General features: G+C 39.0%; 2 protein-coding genes across 3 annotated transcripts in view; both read right to left on the bottom strand.

The window, feature by feature from the left end:
- Window positions 1–336: 336 nt before the first annotated feature.
- Window positions 337–16014, bottom strand: cat (catalase). Its single transcript, XM_044194118.1, has 13 exons — window positions 15837–16014; window positions 14564–14735; window positions 13649–13759; window positions 12233–12363; window positions 11810–11914; window positions 11469–11594; window positions 11176–11367; window positions 10235–10387; window positions 9113–9251; window positions 7846–7976; window positions 6650–6757; window positions 2409–2492; window positions 337–1898 (listed from the first exon to the last, which is right to left on the bottom strand). Exons 1-13 carry the CDS (start codon window positions 15900–15902, stop codon window positions 1833–1835), a joined length of 1584 nt encoding a protein of 527 aa, XP_044050053.1. The 5' UTR covers window positions 15903–16014; the 3' UTR covers window positions 337–1832.
- A 1507-nt stretch (window positions 16015–17521) lies between these two features.
- syt12 (synaptotagmin XII) overlaps window positions 17522–24708 on the bottom strand; it is a 30946-nt gene continuing 23759 nt past the window's right edge. For both annotated transcript variants that reach the window (XM_044194119.1, XM_044194120.1), the window contains exons 5-8: window positions 23041–23256; window positions 21050–21170; window positions 20380–20513; window positions 17522–19568 (exon numbers count right to left, since the gene is read on the bottom strand). In XM_044194119.1, the coding sequence (XP_044050054.1) occupies window positions 19395–19568; window positions 20380–20513; window positions 21050–21170; window positions 23041–23256 (645 nt within the window). In that variant the 3' untranslated portion in view covers window positions 17522–19394. The remainder of the gene's footprint in view (window positions 19569–20379; window positions 20514–21049; window positions 21171–23040; window positions 23257–24708) is intronic.

Genomic DNA, 24708 nt, shown 5'->3' with positions numbered 1-24708 from the left:
CCTGTCAGTTTGACCAAAAACCTCACCGTCACTGATTAGTTGTTTCTGTTCTGTTATCATTTTTGACACTTTCACAAATTAATAAAATGCATTTTGTAGCTATTTTTTCTAGGCGAACCTAAATTCTACTTGTGTACATTATAAATCATGACTGCAACTATTCACTTCAAATAAATCTTCATTTTCAAATAGTACTGGTTAGTCTGGAAAAGAAAATGGGCAACACATCCCTATTTGAAGCTAGTAAGAGGGGCACATAAAGGAAATAGGGGAGAGAGACTTGCCTGGGGCTGAAAGGGTTAAAAAGACAGCCAGAACAGAAGACATGGACACAAATGAAAGCTGCAGACAAGCTTTGATTACAAAATAATTAATAAAGGCACTAAATACATATCTCATCTGAAAGCAGTTCACAACTTATTAAAAAAAAATCATTTTTTGAGAACATTTAAGAGTTTACAAATACACAACAATAGCAGGTTACATGGACAATTCATAGCAAACAGTGATACATTTGATTGTTTGCATCCTGTTGGAGATCTTTGGGGTCTCTTCCCAGGAAAGTGACCAACATGATCTTTAAACTTGAACTCTGATGAGTCTGACATAATCAGGCTCCTCAAATGTGTAAGATTATGCAATGTGCAGTTTAAGAAAACCACAACTGGGGGGGGGGATGTTTGGACAGTTATTAATTTAATTTAATACCATTTCAGGTCAGAACTTACTAGTTAATGTAGATTTCCCACCAATTTACATCTTTAACCATTATGTTAGTAATGGCACTAATGTGTAGTCTCTTTCTACAGATTGAGCACTATACTTTTAGTTGTAGTGAAAATAATTACTCATCTTGCTCTTCATGAATTGCATATCTGATGAGATATGCAGACACCAACAAGGAAACAACTAATAGTAAGACTGGCAAAGGGTTTCTCATTGCAATTTCTACTCATCTAAAATCAAATATACTGTTTTCCATAATTACTGTCTATGGTGCATTCATATTGTCAGTGGTTCAGTCAGCATGAGGAAAACTAAACAAAGCTGATCATTGTCCATATTGAAAACAAAAACACTGCCATTAGCAAAGCCACAAGCCAATTCTGCAAAGCAAATCAAGGTATTTTTCCAACTTGAACTCAGATGGACAACTCATGCATTATGTGTCAGACATACATTTTTTTTTCTCCAATCTTGTTATTTGAATGTTGACAGACATTTTGAACAGCTGGATTTGTTTTCTTTAAACTTTAGCTTAAAGAGTTGGATCATCACAACACAGTAGTACACATACAACCTGAGGAATTATTGGAAACAATCGTCTCTCTTTATTGTACTTAACAGCAGTTGGTTATAAATGATAATCGAAATCAGAATGCAAATAAAATAAATTACTTTTAAATTTCTTTCAAGGCTTTATGTGGTAAAAGTCAAGCACTCAAATTTGGCATGTTTTTGGTATAATCAAACAGTCATCACTCAAAATTAGATACCATGGTGGTCTATGTTTTAATTTGAAAAAAAAACCCAAAACAAATCCTGGTGAATTTCTCCAGTCAAGATTTACCTCACAGGGTTTTATCGGATAGATATTCAGAGCCTCCCGAATATTGCTAGCTTTGAGAATTTTGAAGAAAATCAACAGTCTGGATTGACTGAATTAAAAATGAGACCCAACACACACATTGTCAGCATTGTTAGTATTGTCAGTCTTGTCACTAAATGGAACGTTAAGTCCAATCTTGTTACTGGTAGTAGCAGTTGGTAATCAATAATGGTATTTGCTCTGAGATAAAGGAAGGGGCTGCCTGCGGTGGAAATTTAAGGCATCACATCTTGGAGGATGCGGCGCTGGCTGAGGCTCCTGGACGGCTGTAAACATGCACAGTTGTGTTCTGAGAAAGACAAAGTGGAAGGGAGAGAGAGAGAAAGATGGTATTAGCTATTTTATTATACAGAATATGCACAGCATAGTGAACAATAAACCGGTGTCATTATGAGCTCAGTGAGGCTGTACTTAGGTACAGTGGTGCTTTGAGCTAAATGCTAACATGTTCACAATAACAATGCTAACACACTAATGTTTAGCAGGTAATGTATACTATTTTACATCAAATTTTTTACGGACTCATCCTCTGGGGAACATGGAAATTGGAAATCCAGCCAATAGTTGTCAGGACATTTCACTTAAAATCAGAATGTCTAAGTCATGATGGCACTAGAGAAAATGTCAGGGAATCACCAAAGTCATTAGGATTCATTGTCTGTGACCATGAATGTTTTAAGACAACTCTGGACCAAAGAGGTGGATGGACAGACTGACCACGATGGCATCCCTGGGAGATAGAGTATTCCTTAACACTGGATTGAGACTTTTCACTAGACTGGACTGAGACTGAGTTTACCTTCTGGGCCTCTGCATTGTACTTGTTGAGAAGGGTCTGAACCTGGTTTCCATAGTCTGGATGGACAGCCTTCAATTTCTCGACCTGCATGAAGAACCAGACAATGAGATTTAAAAGCCCTGAAAACAAATTCTCAATCATTTTTGTTATTTCTAATGTGAGATTTCTATATTTCCTTTTTCCTCTGTGGTCTTCTCGCTGGTTTGAAGTGGGTGGGGCTTCTGATGACAGTTTATGGATTGTTTGGTCACTGTCAATCAAATCTGCCACATCCACACAGTCCAGATAAAGCAGATTAGCTTTTTGAGCGTTAAACTATTAAAAAAATATATATCTTTAGGTATTATTTATCAGCTCATGGTTGTATTTTTAGTTATTTATTGTAATAGAGAAATATTTTTGAAGCCAAGTTTTCAAGAGCTTTAGAAAAAGTTTCTCAACATTCAGTTTCAGAGTGGTGGATATTTCTGTGTAAAGTGAAAACCTGTAACCACAGTGCAAAATTACGGACAAGTTCTTAGCAAAAGGCATACCCACTTCTACACAAAGCCACAGGGGGTTGTATTGCTGTGGGTTGTTGACAGTTGCGGAGGCGTGGGGGAAAAAAACTAAATGTCAGAACGGAAGATTTTAAATGCTATTGTATTAGTTTGAAATTCTCTGATGGTTCTCTGTATGATACTATGGTGGACCAACACAAGAAATACTAACCCAATAAATATGGTCCAGATTTAATTTGGTTACTGTGCTTCTATTATACATTTGCATTAAAACACATACATAGGGTTCAATTTTTGGTCCTGTTTTATTTAATCTCTACACGATTATACTCTGTCATCTTAGTTATAATAACATTTTCTATCATACTTGACATACCCTGACAACTTCAAAACTGTTGAAAAACTGATTCAGTGCATTGACCAGTTTAATAACAGTATGTCCCAAAACTTTCTCCAACTCAATAGGGAAAAAACTTAAGTCACTGTTTCAGTACTCCACAACAAAAATATTCAGAACCTTACTGCTTGTATATAAATCAATGAATGGCTTAACCCTAAAATATACTGCTAACCTGCTTTTACAACGTCAACCGCCGGTTCTCTTGTCCTCTGCAAAGAAATGTGCCCCAACTCACCCTTTTAAAAGCAGGCTTAAAAGCCTATTAATTTCTGCTGCCTTCTAAGGCGTTTATTGGTTTTATTTTATTTATACATTACATACATTTATTATTATTACATATACATACATTATTTAAAGTTTGAATGTTTGTAAAGCACTTTGAAACTGCCTTGTGTATGAGCTGCGCAGTATAAAAACTCTTGACTTACACCCACATAACCACGTTTCCTGAGAGCAGGCTCACAAGGAACAGTTGGTAAAAGCTACATCCTGTGGTTTAATCATGTAGCAAGAGAGAATTGGTTCAACTACTATGTATAAATATACACAGACACACACACACACAGTGGGTACGGAAAGTATTTAGACCCCTTAAAATTTTTTCAATCTTTGTTTCATTGCAGCCATTTGCTAAAATCCAAAAAGTTCATTTTATTTCTCATTAATGTACACTCAGCACCCCATCTTGACAGAAAAAACAGAAATGTAGAGATTTTTGCAAATTTTTTAAAGAAAAACTGAAATATCACATGGTCATAAGTATATATATATATATACACACCGTATATATGCCGGCTCCCCAACCAGAGATTGGGTACGAAGCCTCAACAAGTGCAATCACGCTGAACGAGGCAGCGACTAGTCTCCTAGAAGGTGTGAATGCAGCATTGAGTGCGATCCCTACCACAACCATCACTGAAACCAATGAGCTGATATACGCCTCAGCAGCAGTGATCCTCGAGATGCTTGGCTATAAGAGCAACCATGGGAGCCATGAGAAACAGTACCCACCATGGAAACGAAGGCTGGAGGCAAAAATCAAGGAGGCCCGGAGAGAAGTGAGCCAACTGACAGAGGACGAGAGGGGTGCAATGAGAAAGCAAGTACCCAAGAAGTACAACCAGATGCCCATACCTGAAGCACTCGAAACTGCCAAACAAAGGCTCCAAGCCGCCGCCTAAAGAGGTACACGAGAGATAATGAAGCCAGAAGAATAAACCAGCTGTTTGCAACTCAACCTGCGAAAGTGTCCGCTCAATGGCAGGGTAATAACAGCAGAGCAGACCCACCAAAGCTGGAAACTGAACAGTACTGGAAAAGTTTATGGGAGAGGGAGGCATCACACAACAGCGATGCACAGTGGCTGGTGGCTCTGAGAGAGGACCACAGCAACTTCTCTGAACAGAATCCAGTCACCATCACAGCGGCAGACATCCAAGAATTCTCAGGTATGAAAAACTGGACAGCACCGGGACCTGACAGGATCCACACCTACTGGCTAAAGAAGCTCACTGCACTCCACAAGCGCCTAGCAGCACAAATTAACCAGCTGCTAAGGGATGGGACGCACCCTGAATGGCTTACCGAAGGGCGTACAATCCTGATCCTGAAGGATCCCGCAAAGGGTACAGCCCCATCCAACTACCGGCCAATAACCTGTCTCTCCACAACATGGAAGCTCATGTCAGGCATCATTGCGGCTAAGATAAGTGGACACATGGATCAATACATGAGCAAAGCACAGAAGGGCATCAGCAAAGGAACCAGAGGAGCCAAACACCAACTCCTAGTTGACAGAACAGTCACCCAAGACTGCAGAACCCGACACACCAACCTGTGCACTGCCTGGATTGATTACAAGAAAGCATATGACTCAATGCCACACACATGGATCACTGAATGCTTGGAGATGTACAACATCAACAGGACTCTAAGAGACTTCATTGCAAACTTGAGGCTGTGGAAAACCACCCTTGAGGCCAATGGCAAGCCACTTGCACAAGTATCCATCAAATGTGGCATATACCAAGGAGATGCTCTGTCCCCACTACTGTTCTGAACCCCCTCAGCCAAAAATCAACAAGACTGGCAATGGATACAGACTCAGGAATAGGGCCACCATCAGTCACCTCCTCTACATGGATGACATCAAGCTATATGCTAAGAGTGAGCGGGACATCGACTCACTGATCCACACCACCAGGATCTACAGCTCTGACATTGGGATGTCATTCGGGCTTGAGAAGTGCAGTCGAATGGTGATGAAGAGAGGGAAGGTAGTCCACACAGAAGGGGTCTCACTCCCAGAAAGAACAATAGCAGACATTGAGGATGGGTACAAGTACCTTGGAATACCACAGGGAAATGGCAACCTCGAAGAGGTAACAAAGAAAAAAGTAACTGCCAAATACCTTCAACGAGTAAGGCAAGTCCTAAGAAGTCAGCTCAATGGCAAGAACAAGGCCCAGGCAATAAACAGCTACGCCCTGCCAGTGATCAGATACCCTGCGGGAATAATAAGGTAGCCAAAGGAAGAGATACAGACCACAGACGTTAAGACACGAAAGCTCCTCACCATGCATGGAGGGTTCCATCCCAAATCCAGCATCCTGAGACTGTACGCTAGCCGTAAGGAAGGCAGCCGTGGACTAGTGAGTGTGAGAGCCACTATCCAGGATGAAACATCTAAGATCCACAAGTACATCAAAGATAAGGCCCCAACAGATGACGTGCTCAGTGAATGTCTCAGACAATGGGGAACAGAGGAAGAGGTGCTGGAGGAGGGACATCCCTACATGGGATGTACCACCGGAACATAACTGAAGTGGCTGATATCAAGAAATCCTACCAATGGCTAGAGCGGGCCGGACTGAATGACAGCACAGAGGCACTCATCATGGCTGCCGTTGTGGTTGATGTGGCAATACCAAGTGATGGCAACATCAGGAAAAAGGAACATGAGAAACTAGAGAAATACCAAGGGCTCAGAGAAGAGCTGGAGAAGGCATGGAAGGTGAAGGCAACAGTGGTGCCCGTAGTCTTCGGAGCTCTTGGGGCAGTGACCCCCAAACTGGAGGAGTGGCTACAGCAGATCCCTGGAAGAACACCAGACATCTCGATCCAGAAAAGTGCAGTACTAGGAACAGCAAAGATACTGCGCAGAACCCTCAAGCTCCCAGGGCTCTGGTAGAGGACCCGAGCTCGAAGGATGAGACCACCGAAGGACCATTGAAGGATGAGGGTGAAGGACAAAGTTGTTTTTTTTTGTCATATATTTATATATAAATAAATAAATAAATAAATAATGACTGTGTGGATAAAATAAGGTGATGTGGACTCACCATGCGTTTTTGGATGAAGAGCTGGGCTCCCTTCAGGGCCCCTGCCAAGTTCTGGCAAAGTCTCTGGCGCTCCTCTTCGTTCAGCACCTGGGTGTAGAAGGTACGAACCTGCCATAAAACACAGAAAAGTTGAGAACCTGGTAAAATCAAAATGAGATTCATTTAAGTGCATTTCATACAGAAATTGCAGCAGCCTGTGCCTGCTGAAAACAGCATTTGAGAGTACAACTACTTCTCACTACTGGAAAACCGAATTGCTGCCACTTTTCTTGAAAAAGAACTAAATCTTGTCTGCTTCACCCAAAAATTAACATAAATTCACATTTAAAAAATACTGTATCCACAATGCAAATAAATTTAGAGAACATAGATAATAAAGCCACAGGTGAAAGGAACCTGACAACATGGTAATAGCTGTATTTTGAAACCCAATGCATAGGAAGCAGCATGAGTATAGAAGCTCCATTGCCATTAAAAGCTCAGACTGAGCAGTAGAAACCTATTTTCAAAACTGCTCAGCCTCCTTGAAAGATCCATCATCACCAAGTACATTTAACCTGTAACCTCGCCAACACACACCGATATATATATATATATATATATATATATATATATGGTGTGTGACTTTTTAAGGTATGCTCTATGACATAATTAGAAGAATACGTTTGACTCATAATATAAAATGATCATAACTACATATTGTAAAAAAAAACTTAATAGTAATTAAATTAAATATACAATAAAATAAAAAATATCAAAAATGGGCATGATGCATCTGGAAGGTTTTAATTAGTTTTAATGTTTTTGATGAAATCAGAGTAATGGACCTTCATAATTTTAGGTTTTAGATGGTGCCATGGTACCTCAATCAGGGGACCTGTCCCCATATTTAAATACACTGTATATTGTTTACAAATGGACATGGCAATTTTTGAAATGTAGAGATTATAGGAAGGCTGTTTAAGTAAGCAAGGAAGCAAGCAAAAAACAAAACAAAAAAAAAACAATGGACTACTGGCCCTTCTGTCCTGGTTAACTTAATATTCTGGAAGACAAAGTACAAAGTGCTGAGAAGTGTGTTAATGAATATATGTAATACACAAATTAAAAAAAACTCACGTATATATAGCTCTTGTGTGCACAAATGGCTTGGCCACAGAAAATACACCTATAAAAAAGTGTGGCGTTATCTTTACCTGTGTGAAATTATCTTCATCTGCACTGTTGTAACGTGCCACATCTGGAGACACCTTGAACTTGGACTCCACACACTGAGGCTGGGTCTCTGGGGCACTGAAGCTGTTGGGATAGTAGTTTGGAGCTCCACCTAGAGGCCAGACAGACCAAACACTGGTGAATGGGGTAGGAAGAAAAAAATGCTGTTGAGGGTTAAATTCTGCAAATACTGAAATAACTGAGACAACAAAAGAAAGGCATTACTTATAATGAGTAAATCTATACAATGATGACATGATGCCAGACACATCAGTCACTATGGTTTTAAATATGGCATGCTGTAACTGCTGTATAGTAAGTTAAAAATTTCAGGTAAATTTTTCAGGTGTTTGTCATGGTGTAGATGACTGTAGTTAGTGTTCATATATTCAACACAGTTTGGATACACTGGGCAAATTAAAAAACAGTCTCATTATTAGTGATGTGGGACGCTTTCTGAAGCACTGCACCACTATGATGCAATTGTGCTGAAAATGGTTCATTGTGTCAAAGCATTTCATACAGTCCAAATGGCGACATCTGTTGGGGAACCCTTGGTTTTGCATTCGTATGGAAGGATTAAAAGGATAGGTTCACAATTATTAAGTATCAGTATCTTCCAAAGTTTCTGTCTTTTTAGTATAAAATTTCCACTTTGGAAGGAAGAAAAAGGACCTTTTCATGGCCAGTATGAACAGGAAGAATGATTACAGCAAGCAAAAACTGTTTCAATGTACATACCTGACTATTGTTTTAAGACCGACTTGAAAAATTGTGAAACTATCCTTTAAATCCAAAACCATGAAGTTAGCCGAATAAATGCGGTCCCACTGCTGTCATTACTGATTTTGTTCAATAAAGCTTATATAATAAAAACTGAATAAATACTGCTTTAAATATAACATCACCACTGCTTACGGCTATGCTTACGCCTTTATTTCATAAAAGTATATCACCTTTTATGATTTTACCAGAGGTGTGCTTTGTTTCAGATGATGTGGCCTACCTCAGCTGGAAAACAATGTGGGAAACCCAGGTAATGCCAAAACTACAATGCTGTATTGATATAAATTTGTATAAACTAAAATCAAGATATTCTACAGATTATACAAGACTAATTGTTGAGCCACACTAGCCACATCTCCAGGTTAAACAGTTAAGCATTTGTGTCCGTCCTCGTTATTGTATGAACAAAGAAATGCATACGCAGGCACAAAAACAGACTCACAGGGCTGGCCTATGACTTACCTTGGTTGTCAGACATGCACATTGGACCATCACGCTGGTAGTTGGTTACGCGGGCCCTGAAGGGGCAGTTGACAGGGATCTGCAAGTAGTTGGCTCCCAGCCGGTGTCGATGTGTGTCTGGATAGGAGAAGAGACGACCCTAGACAAAGACATGGGCGATACACAAGACAGAGCATTGTTTTCACTTTTTTAACTTTTGGGATAAAAAGTTGATTTATCTTCAACCTCGCTTCTCAACCTGTCTGCAGCAGCGAGCGGATGTGCCGACCTCTGCTGTGGTTATTGTAGCCACCGTCTGTGGGCACCCAGAGCTCCATGATAGCTACTACTTCATATTTATACAGAGACCGGACAAAACAGGAGATTGCTTGTAGAAAAGTAAGTGAGGACTAGCTAGTAAATTCTGAAAATGTGTGTCTGTTATTTGATTCCAGCTATCGGTTGTACTTTACTATGAACCAAGTTAGCACTAGCATTAGCCCTGATCATTTCGAACTCCATTCAGAAAACAAGCTTTTTAAAAGTTGTTTGCTTGTCGTCTTGCAGACAGACCTGACAAAGCATGAATTCAGACTTTTTATGAATCGGCGTCATGATGTAGTTATTTCGGCATCCTTTTGATCCATTTATTGCAATTAAATCACAGCAAAATCTGTTTTTGTTTTGGGTTCATACCGCTGTAGTTGGCCAAAATGGGTGAATATTGGCGGGTTGTATTTACTCGCACAAAAAACACGAGTAAACACAAATGTTCTAGTGGTCAAACTCACGTGAGTAATGCAAGGTGAATATTTGCTTCACGTTTGGTATGAACACAACTGCTGTAAAAGTTTTTCATTGAATTTTTAGTGAGCTTTAACTTGTTAAAATGACTTGCAGTGTCCTCCATGTCCAGGCAACATTAGCGTGATTAGATACTGACAGGATATATAGTACAAAAGTTGGTGAATGTTTTTGTTCCAACAACAAAAGAAACATGGTGCCAATTGTTAACAGCAACATTCTCTGGTCACTACAAACAAAGACTTTAAGCACTTTATTTACAATTGAATTATTTCTTTAACTTTTTTTAATTAAATCTGACTGAAATACAGTCCAAGAGAAAATCTGTTGCGGTGTTACCTGCAGCATCTTGTCGGGGCTCGGCTCGATGCCTGGTGGCATGTTGCTGGGGTCAAAGGCCAGCTGCTCCACCTCTGCAAAGTAGTTGACTGGGTTCCTGTTGAGTACCATTTTGCCCACGGGGATCAAAGGGTATTCTTTATGTGACCAAACCTGAATCAGAAAACTTGATTAGCTGAAAAATACTGTAGCCTACTGCTGTATGGGTACAACTACACACCCTGGGAAGTATTTGACATGTACGCAAGGTCTTTCTTAATATCACCTCATTTCATATTTGTATAAATATTCAACACTAGACATCTGATGTTGGCCTCTGAAAAATGCCACCGAAAGAGTTGTGCGAATGCTTACTGCTTTTATTAACTGGACAGTTAAAATCATAACTTAGAACTAAAAGTAATAACCACAATTCAAAGCAAAGTGATATAAAAATGAGGCTGCCAAGATCACATACTCCTAATGCGCATTTTACAGCTGCCCTAGGGATGTGCAATTCATCAATAAACAGCTTGTAAAATATAGAACTAAACCATACTACACTAAATGCCTGTGTGTGGTCATGGCTTGAAATGTTTGTAATTTTTCTTTACCAGGTGACGACAAACACATTTTTAGTCGATAGGTTTTTTCTATTAATTGATGGATAATGGCATTCACTTCTGTGAAAAGTAATATTCAGAAATATTCTTTTCTCTTAATAATTTCAATAACCCTTATTACAAGTAGTTCTCTTAGTGATATTCTTGACTCACTTCAACAGAAAAATGTCTCACTTGGACTATTCCTCTTTCAACCTGATGGGTGCTATCTGATGTTTCATCAAAAACTGCTAACAATGCTGTGAACCTACAAACTACAACAAGTTATAATGTGACTGAAAACAACTGCAAGACTCAACTTTACAGTCCGGTTTGTTCTGCTGTGGGTGGATATGGTACCTTGGTAAGATCAAAGGGGTTGAACTGGAACTTCTCGGCTTGCTCGAAGGTCATGACCTGGATGTAGAAGGTCCAGGAAGGGTAGTTGCCATTGGCAATGGCATTGAACAGGTCTCCAATGGCGTAATCTGGGTTGGTGGCAGCCAGGCGTTCAGCCTCCTCTACTGGCAGATTCTTTATTCCTTGATCAGTCTAAAAAACATGCACATACGACATTACATATGACATAACTAAGCAATGCAGGCGGTGGATCTATAAAGTTAAATGAGGGTTAAACCTGGGCTCAAACAGACCTTGAAGTGGAACTTGCAGTAGTAACACTTGCCGTCGGCATTGACCAGTTTGAAGGTGTGAGAGCCGTAGCCATTCATGTGACGGAAGCCATCAGGCAAACCTCGATCGCTGAACAAGAAAGACACCTGCACAGAGGATACGGGACAGAAGACACAAGATAATAAGTCCTGCAATGGTTTCTGTGCCACCTACTGTTGATGTACACCAACACACAATTACTGCAAGTATAAATACAACGAGGCAAATCATTGCAAATAATTGTTAGTAATCTTCCATTTTCAAATATTCCTCTGTACACTCGACTAGAATCTGTCTTCAACAACAGCTCAGCAGCAGCTACCTGATGCAGACTCTCAGGCCTCAGGCTCCAGAAGTCCCACACCATATCGGGGTCTTTCATGTGGGTTTGGGGATTGCGCTTCTGGGAGTGGATGAAGGACGGGAACTGCATGGGGTAAAGGGGGCAGGTCAATGTGATATGTTTTACACTTGATTCATGTTAACAGAAATGTTGTGAAATGTGTATCTGATCATTGTTGTGCTGCAGTATGATATACAGGTTAGGTTTCCATGTGTGTTTGTTTTTTGGAATACATTAAACTGTTTTTGAATGGCTTACGACTCATGAAACTAGTTCTATAATCTGTTCCTATATATTTATTTGCATGTTTGAGTGAAAACATTATTCAATAACATTGTGGCCCTCCACTACTAAATTAATGCAAAGCCACTTCTGGCTCCTACACCACTTACACCCACTCACCAGCATGGCGTCCCTGATGAAGAAAATGGGGGTGTTGTTGCCTGTAAGGTCCCAATTGCCCTCCTCAGAGTAAAACTTGACTGCAAAGCCTCGGGGGTCTCGCACCGTGTCTGCTGATCCTGATTCACCAGCTGAAATAAAATGCAAATAAGAGATAACTCATAAATTAGTAATATAATATGTCAGAATTCCACAGACATTGATAGAGCCATTGTTCTTAATTCAAAGTAAATTAGGGCTTCAACGACAAGTCAATTAAGCAATTGGTCAATCCATAGAAAAATAATTGGCAACTCTTTTGATAGTTATTTAAGTAATTTTTCAAGCGTAAATGCTTTAAATTTGATAACCACCTTCTCAAATGTAAGAATCTGCTGCCTTTCCTTGTCCTACATTAAAGCAAATTGAATATCTTTGGGTTTCAGACATGTCCCTGTGACTTGAACAAGAAGCAAGACATTTGAAGACACCACCATGTGTCCATTACATTTCTTTACTGTTGTCTTATGTTTTATTGAAGAGACAATTAATCAAGAAAATAATCAGTAGATTAATCGATAATGAAAATAATTGTTAGTTGCAGCTCTTAAGTAAATTTTGAGGCTCATTCATCAGCTCAGCTAAGGCAAACACTTCCATATCTGAGTTGGAGGACAAGGGGTGGACTTTGTAGTTGTGATCTCAGCTGATAAAATGAGTGCAATTTATTATATGACTGCAATACAGTTACACTCTTGCAAGTGTAGCTGTACGTGTAATTGGCACCATGCAGCCTGATGCTACGCCTACCAATCTTATTAAACATCCGCGCCAATGAGTGTGCCAAACTAAAATACTCGGGGCGCACCCTCCTGTTGAAGAGAGATAACCAGTGTGGTGCCAGTTTCAAACAACCAACGTCCATAAATGTAGCCTATACTTTAACTAGAGAAGTCCTTATTTTATATAAAAAATATATATATTTTTACTCATTTGATCATTTTTTATTCAGATATATATAGAATTTAGAGCTGATACAAATCCAAATTATGATCTTGAGAGAAATGACATGAAATAAACCTGAATATTGTATTTCTACACTATTTTGTAAAAGTGCTCTGAAAATGTCACCACACCATAATTTTAATTAAAAATTAAATTAATTTTAATTAATCTGTATTTGTGTAAAACTGAAAGATTTATTGAGCAGCACAATGAGGGAAAGAACATTCAGCAGACAGACCCGAAGTGAACACACCACCTGAGGACTAATGTATTAAGCATATCTTTTCAAGACAGAATGGCACCTATATTGTATAGCACCAATATTATAAACTGATCCTGTCCTTAAAAAATTATATATTTATATTTTTGAGATATTAGGGGAACATCTGTAAAGGATACTGTATGAATCACACATTACATGGTTGTTCTTACCCACAGTGGAGAAGCGGACAGCAACAGGTGTAGTCTTGCCAACATGCTCAAACACCTTGGCCTTGCAGTAGCGAGTGATGTCATGAGTCACCTCAAAGTAGCCAAACGCCCCTGCATCGTGGAGGAAAAATAAAAATTTGCTTCACATATTTGTATCAGATTAAAACATGTCTGGTTCAAATATCTGTAGTTGAGAGCTCAGACTAGTTGAGTGTTATCTCACCATGCCCTGGAAAGAATACAGCTCCCCCCAGAGAAGGCCAACAAACATAATTTGCTCAGTATCTGCCCAAAGTCTTTGACCTTGATCTGAAAAGCTTGCTTAACATTTATCCAGAGCTAATCCACAAACAAGAATGAACCTCATATGCTTTTTGCCTTCTTTTTTGTCAGTTAGCTCTGTTGACTTTGTAAACATTAGTCGTCCAGAATTTCACTGGTGCATTCTGTTTACTTTAGCCCCGTTTCACAGTGGCACCGTTTAACCCCATGTTTAGTCGATTTTCAGGGGATAACCCCCCCCCCCCCAACTCGGGGCTAACCCTGCTCCAGAGCAGGGCCAGTAAGCCCTAGGCTAAAGTCGGGGTTAGCCCACTTTGGAATGTGCCAGGATTGTGCCAGTGTGAAAGTTTACCAGGGCTACCAGCTCCCTTAGCCTGGGGCTAAGAAGGTTCTAAGAATGCTTTTAGCCCAGGGCTAAGTGAGGTTTGAAAAGCCCTTTGACTACTTAAATTGTGTATTATTATGTACAGTAGCATATCCTGGCGAAATACATATTCACTGTTTGCTGAAGGAGGGGGTGGAATCAGGACACGAAATGTATCAGTTTTGAGAAATACAAAATGCTACAGTAGCATGTTTGTAATATGACCCTGACATAGCCAACATAGAGACTGATTACTGCCAAAAACTCACCCGCCCCTTTGGCATGCACCACTCTCTCTGGGATTCGTTCCCGGTCAAAGTGGGCCATCTCATCCGTGAAGACCACATCTTGGACCAGCAGAGGACCCCTCGGTCCTGCAGTCTCCAAGTTCAGCTTGTCTCCAATGGGATGGCCAGCCCCTGTGGTCAGTGTGTCTGGCCTCTGTTGCAAACAGAATCCATGTTAAAAATAACAAACACAATTACACAAGATATACGTAGGCCTATGTTAGGCCAATTACAAAGCGCTTCATGTGTGCATGTATCCCAATGTAAATTGAATAAAAATACTATATGTTTATTAAGACTGCTACGAACAATGATTTTTACTAGTGATAAATGAAAAATTCCCATTAGAAGGTCAGAGAGCCCAAGATGACATCTTCAAAAGGTCTTGTTTTGTCGGAAACAGAATATTAATCAACTAATTGTTTCATCTCTGATGTTTAGAAATTATATCCTACATTGTGCAACTGTATGCACATTTCTGCAACTGGCATGACACTGATGCTTGTAGTTTTGCACCAGAAGTACTAAAAATATAAAACTGGGTCCACCAAATTAATGTGCTAAGATCACATAAACTAGCAAAATTCAACTGTTCCCTCTTCATTCTTTTCACAGCTGTACATAATTTTCAGAGGTGCACTCTGCTTAGCTTGAGTATTTCTGTGTCACAACATTCAGACTGACCTGGAAACCTGCCCAGCTGCATGAACAGCATAAGAACAAAATAGTGAGACAAGTACAAAATGCAAACTGAACAATGAAGTGGTTGGAGGGACGTGGACTACAATAAGGGTTACTTTAAGTGCTTGTAGCTATTTGCTCTGATATGAAGTTCAGTTACATATATGCCTATGAACAATGACCTACTTCATATCTTTAAACTGAATTACTTTCCTTAAGGACATGTTTATTTTGTGACTGAAAACGTCTGAGAAACGGTTAACATTATTTGATTTCTTTGAGGCAGGGGCCAGTTTAGCATGTAGCTAACGTTAACGTTAGCATGTTTGCTGGTGATCCCTTTACAATAACGGTCGCAAAACGAACAGTTAATGGTACTAAACTACTTGGAAGTATTTTAAACACGACTGCAAAGCCAGGCTTCAGTGTTGAACGCTACCTCGCCCGACAAGCTAGCTGTAGGTTTTGGTCGTTAACGTTAGCTGGTTACCCTAAGCGACCTCTCACCCATTTAACCCCTGCCAAGCAGCGCTGCGCAGAAAAACACTTGATCAAAAGCAAGACATCTGCAGACCTGAGAAGCTCTGTTCTCCTTCCATATCTTCATTTGGTCGGTAGCTTTATCTCTGTTGTCAGCCATCTCGACAGGTCAGTGCTACTAGACGTTTAGACCACACACTGCTCGGAAGATGTTGCGGAGAAGAGCGTTACCTTTTCATCCCAATGCCTGGAAAAATCTTCCTGGACTTTGCTCAACGTGGCACCGCCCCCTCCCTCCTCCCTCTTCTGATTGGCTGAAAGCAGGAAACTGACCTACTTTCGATTCAAGAGGAGAAACAAGACATTTTCTGTGGTCTTTACAGCATGTTATGATTCCTTAGGATACACTTTTAAACACAAAATACTGTCCTTAAAGTGCAAAACACTAAATCACATGCTCAGGACACAGACACCTCACATTAGCACAAGCTCAAATGTTTATTATAATACAGATCACTGAATCAATGCAACATGAGGTGTGTAGGCATTTCTCCTTATTTAAACAGCACTACCCTGAATTTGAAAGAAAGAAAAAAGTCACAATGCTGCAATGTATTGAGTGTCTGTTACAGTAATGTAAATTATGTTTTACTGCTATATGCTTTCCAGCATTACATCATTACTGCAGCTTGCAGTCACCATCATAAATTTGTGGTAAAGTCAGACTCTAGACTACACTATCTAAAATACAGCATATTCAGTAAATAAAAATGAAAGTTTCAAAAGTCATTATTAGGCCTACTCTATATCATTTCAAATACTGACTTCGGCATAAATTGCAATTTTTTTCCTCTTTTCTCATTGCTGTTTGTATAATCTTGAGGAAATTACCATTGCATACTCTGTTTTGATGAGAATTAGCTTCTGTTTGACCGCATCGTTTGATACTGATCACCTTTTTAACTTTCAAATGCAACAGTGGCTAAAATTCAGTGTGAACATAATGGTGTGATTCTCTGATAAACATTATGGCTGCGTTTCATTAGTAGTTCCACTTCCCCTCATTCACTTTCATTTTGAATGCAATGTGAGATTTTGAGGCCAAAATTAGGAGTGAAAATTGAGCCAAAGCAACTGTAAAATATTGTAGTGACTAATCTTATACTAGAGTAAAAATATTAAGTAAATAATGATTGAATCAGGTCTACAACGCACCATGATCAGTTTAACCTACAAGGGCAAAAAACAGGCTGCTTGGTCGTCCCCCCATTCCAACAGATAGATTTTCTATCCTGGACTACAACCTTTAATTCATTTAGTAATATGCATCATATAAGCACAAAACAGAAACAATTAATGTCTTAAAACTAGATTTTTACACAGGTTAGGTAATAAAGCAGGACCTACCTTAAGGCCTTTATCATATCAGTTGATATTGAGCTTTTTTTTGCTGCATATTCCCAAACAAATGTTCAGTTAAATGAGCACAAACCAGCTGACACACAGAAGGCCTGGAGCCTTTGGGGTCCCTGGAGTTTCTGGGCCACTGGACAGCATCTATATGCCATTCCCACACTCTATACCTACTGTATGTTTCACTTCTGAGCTCTAGATATAATATTAAATCCATCTGGCAGTGTTTTCACAGGCCGATACCTAAAGATGACTTTTGTGGTATCCAGAAATAAGGGCAGCGTGAGACAGCTTTCTTTTTTTTTCCTCCTCTCAGATTCCAGCGATTCCAGGTCATTCTAACAAGATAAACAAGTGGTCAAACTGTTACTGTTGAATTGCTTTTATTTCAAACAGCATTCACACAATACACTGTATTCTTGAGGCACATTCACATCAAGTGCTAAATAACTTCATGCATGGTCAAATGTAGGCTACAGCTTTGTTGAATCGAATGCAAATGCTGATTGTAAATGAAAATATTGCTTCATTATTTGGCACAGTAGGAAATATTGTGTCTTATATGACTACAGGTGGGTTATTTTTGGATTGATTTTCAAAGTGAGGTGAGGAATGCAGTCAAAACTTGACCAAAAATGTAGAGTAGGTCCTGCGTGAAAAAAATGAAAATCACAATTCATTAGGCGGATGATGCTTTTAGAGTTAGCAGGTATTTCACATGGTAATTCACATTCAAAAGTTACAACAAAACAGCACTATTGCACAATGTTGTAGAGAATATCTCAGACAGATAAAAAGCCACCTTGACGTTCTGACTTTTACAAGACCCTTGTCACATTATCTTCATTTTAACTGAAAAACTTTAGCAATATTACCATTCAAGCTTCACGCAGCAAAGTGGCTCCTCTTGGTTTCAACCAGGAACACCCTCAGTGCTAACAAGAAGTTTGCAGGTATCTTAATGACAACAGCTAAAATGAGTGTGACAAGTGGCTGGTGAAAAACAACTACAGATTAATTCAGAATATCAAGGTGTTTCCTTTAACATAAAAGGAACTGTAAACCCATTTAAAGGGTTTAGTATACTTTACATCACAAGTTAAATTCCCAGAGGTGTTTGATAATAATTCATTGATCAGCAATGATATTGGTGTTAAATATAGTGTTGTATAAATTAACTTGGAGTTTGATGCTTATTAAAGTGTAATACTATGAACAAAATGATATGCACCCGGAATTTAGAGGAAAAAAAATGGCAATGAAAAGAACGTTGTAGTACACTATTTACACTATTAAATATGCTTATGCAACTTGTATTGCATTAGTCATGGTAAAAATAGAACAATGTAATATGATATTTATATGCTAATTACATCTGATTTGGCCACCCTGTAACAACTGCTACAAATTACAATTATTTTACCTGGATAAGAGTACCTGGATTTTTTTTTCAAAAGCACAATAAATACTGAACATACCAAAACCTCTATTATTTGTCAGTCTCGCATTTAACAAATTACACAAGCAAATCCAATAGAGCTAACTCAACTCGGCTCTAAAACCGCTACGAAATAAATCAAGTAGGCGCAATCAATGATTGGATTGAAAAGACAAATGAGTGTTTTCCTGAAAGAGAAGCGATTTCACCCCTCTGTCCAGTCAGTCATTCTCTAGACAGCTACAACCAGAGGAGGCACCATGCAGAGAAGGGGTCACGCCTGCCAAGGCTGGGCTCCTTTTGTTAATCAAAACTCACTTCAAACTGAAATTTATGATCTTTTGAGAAGGGAAATAGTATCCACATATTCATGTCTCCTTTGCTGTTGTTGCAGTGGAGAATTGGAATTCAGCCTGATTCTCAAGCCAAAGGGACATTTGAAAACTCATCAGTTTCTTTTAGTGTGTAATTTGGGATAAGCACTGCTCCCTCCTAAATGCCACCCTCACCCATAATGCACCCAAGCCAGAGTGAAGCCAAATACCAAAGACAGGTTTATTTTACCACTAGCTTTTCAGATTCCTCCTCCTTACATGAAGATAATGTGTTCATTCCAATTGCTCATCAGCAGAGCGACACATAGCGCGCACACAGTATCCTCATGCGGGCCAAAAACTCTTATCATACTAAAACAGTGTAACGGATTTGAGCATGGCACCAAATAAGGGGAGAGGTGAAAGGAACGTGAAGAAGCTAGTGCTTTACTTGAAACAGGTCGGGTATGTATGAGTGCAAAGAGGACTAGATCCTCCGCAGAGGGTGCCACATGGACACAGGCTTCCTCAGAGTGGCCAGCATCTGGTTCCAGTGGGTGATTCCCATCCCGCTGGCCTCGGGGCCAATGATCACGTGACCCAGGTTCTCGCCCCGGCCGTCGTCTGTGGTCTCTGCCACTGTCACCCTCAGGGAGAGTTCCTGCAAACAGCATAACATGGTTACACAACCTGCTGTGTAAGCATGACTCAGCATCTTCTTAACAGCGTAGTTCATCCAAACGTTTATGGAATCAGTCAAATGAACATGTGTAATAACAACATTTGCTATTTTTTTTATTGTTTTTGGCATTTGAAGCTCATCACCTTTTACTCGCATTTAATTTGATTAATGTTTGGCTCATTTTGTAAATAGCCAGAAGTGATTACATCTTTGGGCTTTACCATTTTTTATAGACTGATCCATGCATTTAAATGGCACATTTTATACCGCAGGAAGATTTTAATGATGTTGTCATTGTCACATTCATATTAGTATTTTTAGCCACACTAGCAGTGCGGCTCTAGGGATAGTCGGTCTGTAAGACGATCCACCACTTTTGTCGTGAAGGCTGAAATATTTCAACAGCTACTGGATGATGCCATGTAATTTTGTGCCACTAGTGTGGATGTAGACTCTTAGTCCATACTAATTTTGTGTAATTGTATTGTTATATTGTATTATTATTTACTTATTTAACCTTTATTTAACCAGTACCCGTCTTGAGATATGTTATCTCTCGTCATTTTTTAAGAGAACAGTTAACACATAAGCCCAAAAAAACCCACAACATTTACATGTAGCACAATAAAATAAGGCCTGAGAGGCATGAAGGAGAAAGGGCTGACTATTGCACACACATCACATTTAATCGATCTATTTGCTTGACCTTAATTCCTCTTGTGAATAAATAAAGTTTAATCTCGTAATTTCCTCATACAGGACTAGTTTGGGCCAGAGTCCGAAGTGTCACCTGCAGAACGATGGACGGCACAGAGAAGATCATGGCTTCATTGAAGATGGGGTTCGTGTCGTCCCTTTTGGTGGAAGTCTTCTTCTTGCTGATCTTCCTGCCGTCTTGCAGGAGATACACTTTGACAAACGGATCTGATAACAAGAATGAGTGAATAAGATTACGACTGCATTTTAGGCTTGTAAAACCCAAGCTACACATGTACAAGCAAACATACACACCCCCTTACACAGTTTGTTGAGCATGCAATAAACTCCTCATTAAAGAGTAATCAATTAGAAGCACAGTCCTGTACACACAATTAGCTCTGTGGATGATAATAACAGTGTTTCAGTAGGTGACCTTTATCGGTACAATGTTAGTGTGGGACTTATCTGGACATTTAACGTGATGAACAAGTCATTCCCATTTGCGTTCCTGGATGAGGATAAATGTATCTTCTGGGAGTTGACATTAAGAGTCTGTTATTACTGAGTCAGGAAGTATTGTGTTCTGCTGCGAGATATGAGTGATTTTGAAAAATGTGGACAGATTCAAAGGCAGGCAGAGACAGACAGATTTCTACGTAGTTCATACAAAGAGAAACAGACACTCGCACACTCAGGTAGCTCCCATTCACGCACACTAAAACACAAACACACATTACAGCAAAGAAACAAATGTCTCCGACCTGCAGTGTTCTTGCCGTTGGTCCACAGCAGGTTCTTGCACTTGGCCACAACCACTGTGAGGCGCTCTGCAGTGGGCAAATAGCTGAGAGACAACAGGATCTCCCCAACTGCATCCACAGCCTGTGGAGTCGTACCAGAGCATGGCAGACATTAAATATAACATATATGTGCCAGTCTGAGTGAGGCTTTGACAGAAAGCACTTTCCACAATCCACAAATGATTTCTTTCATACTAAAGCAAATATCCACCCAGAGAGCGCTCCAGCGCTCCTACTGCTACTGTGGGTTGGATTTGAGTCAATTACTATGTGGTACACTGCTTACACATCTTTAAATTAAAGCCATCACAAAATGTAAACTGTAAATGTTAAAGGAGGAAACAAATGAATTGCGAGATGGGATATGATAAACAGGCACATTAGTAAATGTTCCATTCCATTTTAATATGAAATTGTTAGTTCATTATTTAAAGACAGAATTAAGGAAATAAAATTAAAAATTTTAAATAATGCTTGAGTTTTTTATAATTAACAATTTTATAATCAGTACTGTTCTTTACTGCCTAGTAGCTTTTTCATGTTCAGTGTCTTATTTTTAATGTTATGATTAGACGTGATTAATTGTAAATAAAAATATAGGCATGTTAGATTTACTTAAATAAGTTTTTAAAAGACATATCCAGTGCTGAAGGAATGTATACTGTAGCCAATTAGGTGTCCAAATATATGAAAATAATAGTCAAGTTGCAGTGGTGGAAAGTAACTACGTACATCTACTCACTTACTGCCCTTCAGTAGAATTTTGAAGTTCTTGTACTTTACTCAAGTATTTACATTTTCTGCAACTTAAAGTAGATTAAACCAGTGGCTCCCAAACGTTTTGGCTTGTGACCTCTGACAAAAAAGCAATTGGAGCCCTTTGTCATCTTTCAAATGTCTATGAGTTGTTAGCAGTTCTCACATGGTTTCATTTAAATAACTATTTGAAGCCAAAAGAGTTCAAATATATTTCACACAAAAGCAAAAGAGAAAAGTAAAAAAATAAAAAATACAAAAATACAATACAAACTTGTGTATACTTGCTTCTTCTTCTTTACTCTCCCATAAATCTCACGACCCCTCAGATTTATCTGGTGACCCCCTGGAGAGGTCCAACCCCTAGGTTGGGAACCACTGAACTAAAACTAACTGTGTATAAAGTAGTTAAAAGTACTGTAGCTACACCTCGACCAGCTACAGCAGTAAAATTATGCTTCCTTACACATTGATGCATCAGTATTAACAATCTAATAATATCATATACAGTATATAATAAGATGTTATGGTCATTTTTTCTGCAGAACAAGTACTTTTGATACTTTAAGTATATTTTGCTGATATTGTTGTACTTTTACTTTATACTCCTTCCACCACTGTCACGTTGGAGGCAAAAGACATGTTTCTTCTGCTGAGTACATTATTTTCTTTACCAGTTAAAAAAAAATCATCTATCATTCATGTTTGTTTGTGGTCAGTTTAACTCATGGTTGGATTATTTTCATCAGTGAGAGTTGTAAAGTAGCATAAAGCATCAGTATTGTTGCTACGGTAACCACCAATCTTATATACCTGGTGCACTGAATTAAAACGATGATTAAACTGTGGACTGGAACTCTGTTTGAGATGTTCTTTTTTTTAGATTATTTTTTGGGGCTAATTACATTTTTTATCAGATTATTTTGCAGGTAAGCATCCACTCAACTCAACTTTCTTATTTATTGAATATGACGTGTTGTTTTGCTGAACGTCCAGCAGGGGTTCTCAGACACCACCATGCGTTCTAACACATTACAGTGTATACAGTATTTAGTTTACTGTAGGAGGAAGTACATGTCATACTGGAAATGTGCCTAAAATCCCAAACTGTGGAATTTATTACAGCATTATTTTTCTGTATTACATTGTATCATATCAAATTGCACCCAATGACACATTACTGTATTGTAACTCACCTTGTTGACATCTTGAAGGTAGAGCCAGGCGTTGAATGGTCTGATGGTTAGGTCCAGGTCTGACAGCTTGAGATCTGCTACCCCAGCGCTGATGTTTCTCTCGTCAGCATCGATACCAAAAGCGGCGAAACGCAGGCTGTACTCCTCCAGCGTGGACAAGTCCATGGGGATGGAGTAGTGCTCATCAAAAATCACGGTGAATGCATTCGTCTGGACCTGGGAGAGGCAGAAAATAGCTGAAATGTAGGAATTTAAGCAAAATGTTTAACATCCACCTTCCGGACAATGTAACTTTGTGTCCGTTTGAGAGGCATCAACACACAGGATGGTCATCTGAGGTTAAGAAAGTTGATTGCTACTAATGATGACTTCTATAAACACAGAGGTGTTTACATTGATAAAGGCAAGATTCTAACTTTACAAGAAAAGATGTAGTATATACTGTAACATCTAGTTATTACAACATTAGTCTCTTCATCCTCTCCCTGACTCATTCAACTTCAGAGTCAGACTGTGAAGCACAAAATGGCCAAACACTATTCTGTTTATTAGATGATAACTCACCCACTCTGGTCCACACAGGCAGAATGGATCCTCTGTTTTCCCAGTCTATCTTACCTTACGTTCATTTATTTTCTAAAAGCCCTTACCAAAGCATTGCATACAGACATCGGACAAAGCAGCTAAGTAGATTTTTAAGAGGTTGTTCTCAGCTTTTAGAACTGGAGAGAAAGAGACTTTGAGATCTATAGGCAGAACAGGCCAAAACATTTTAAAAAGTGGAGGAAAAGCTGCCATAACACTTAATTTGCAACTAAACTTAGTCTTTTTTTGTTTTGAACTACTCTCTACTGAAGAAATAGTAGCCGTAGAACTCCTGGCAGTGTGTGCTGTGAACTATGCATAATAATGGGGACATTTTCTCTGGAAAGTCATGTTGCTGTGGAATTTTCTAAATGCAATTTTTCAGTGTTATCAGCACCACAAACAAAATTCTATTCATCTTCATTGCATTAGGGTGGAGCCAGAAATCTCAGAGACAGATATCTTTAAACTGTTCAGACTGTACATTTAAAAATTACATCTATTCAAACTGTGCATACTCCATATTGGCTTATTGTTCATATAAATATGCATTTTGCTACTGTTTGGACTTTTTGGTCAGATGCCAAACTGCATTTTGTTGTACTGGTGCTTACTTTGTGCAAAGGCAATAAAGTGGAATCTAATCTAATCAAATCCCGTCAAATTTAAACTATATTAATCGATATATAATACCTCAGAATCTGGGCAAATAAAACCAAAATGAAATAAGAAAAATATGTTTTATAATTACACCAACCCTTTCTTTTTCAAAGTGAGGTAGTACCAGTCTAAATATACAGTGAAGCCATAAAACTGCACTGAGCTCAATACAGGAGCAACAAGAAACCAAATCTGCAAAATGTGTGGGTTTATCAGAAGAATGTCTGACATAATGTAGACGACACTGCAGAGAGGGAGTAACATTTTTTCTTTTCCAAGTTACCTGATAAACGTTTGATGTCTGCATTGTTAAAAAAACATGCAGTACATTAAGAGCACAAGGTCATAGCGGATACTTTTCCCATCATGTCTGACATTTTCACAAACACATTCCTTCACTCTGCTGCTACAAGATGTTTTTAC

The sequence above is a fragment of the Siniperca chuatsi genome, linkage group LG4 (genome assembly GCF_020085105.1).
Source record: "Siniperca chuatsi isolate FFG_IHB_CAS linkage group LG4, ASM2008510v1, whole genome shotgun sequence".
In the NCBI taxonomy this organism is placed as follows: Eukaryota; Metazoa; Chordata; class Actinopteri; order Centrarchiformes; family Sinipercidae; genus Siniperca; species Siniperca chuatsi.
The sequence above is the reverse complement of the archived record's forward strand: the minus strand, read 5'-3'. Positions and strand labels throughout refer to the sequence as shown.

Excerpts from the sequence above, each read along its gene's own strand:
- cat (XM_044194118.1), bottom strand. The coding sequence starts at position 15,902 with ATGGCTGACAACAGAGATAAAGCTACCGACCAAATGAAGATATGGAAG. Across the intron at positions 12,364-13,648 it reads TGTCCGCTTCTCCACTGTGG|CTGGTGAATCAGGATCAGCA; the intron begins GTAAGAACAACC and ends ATTTTATTTCAG. Across the intron at positions 6,758-7,845 it reads ATGAAGATAATTTCACACAG|GTTCGTACCTTCTACACCCA; the intron begins GTAAAGATAACG and ends GTTTTATGGCAG.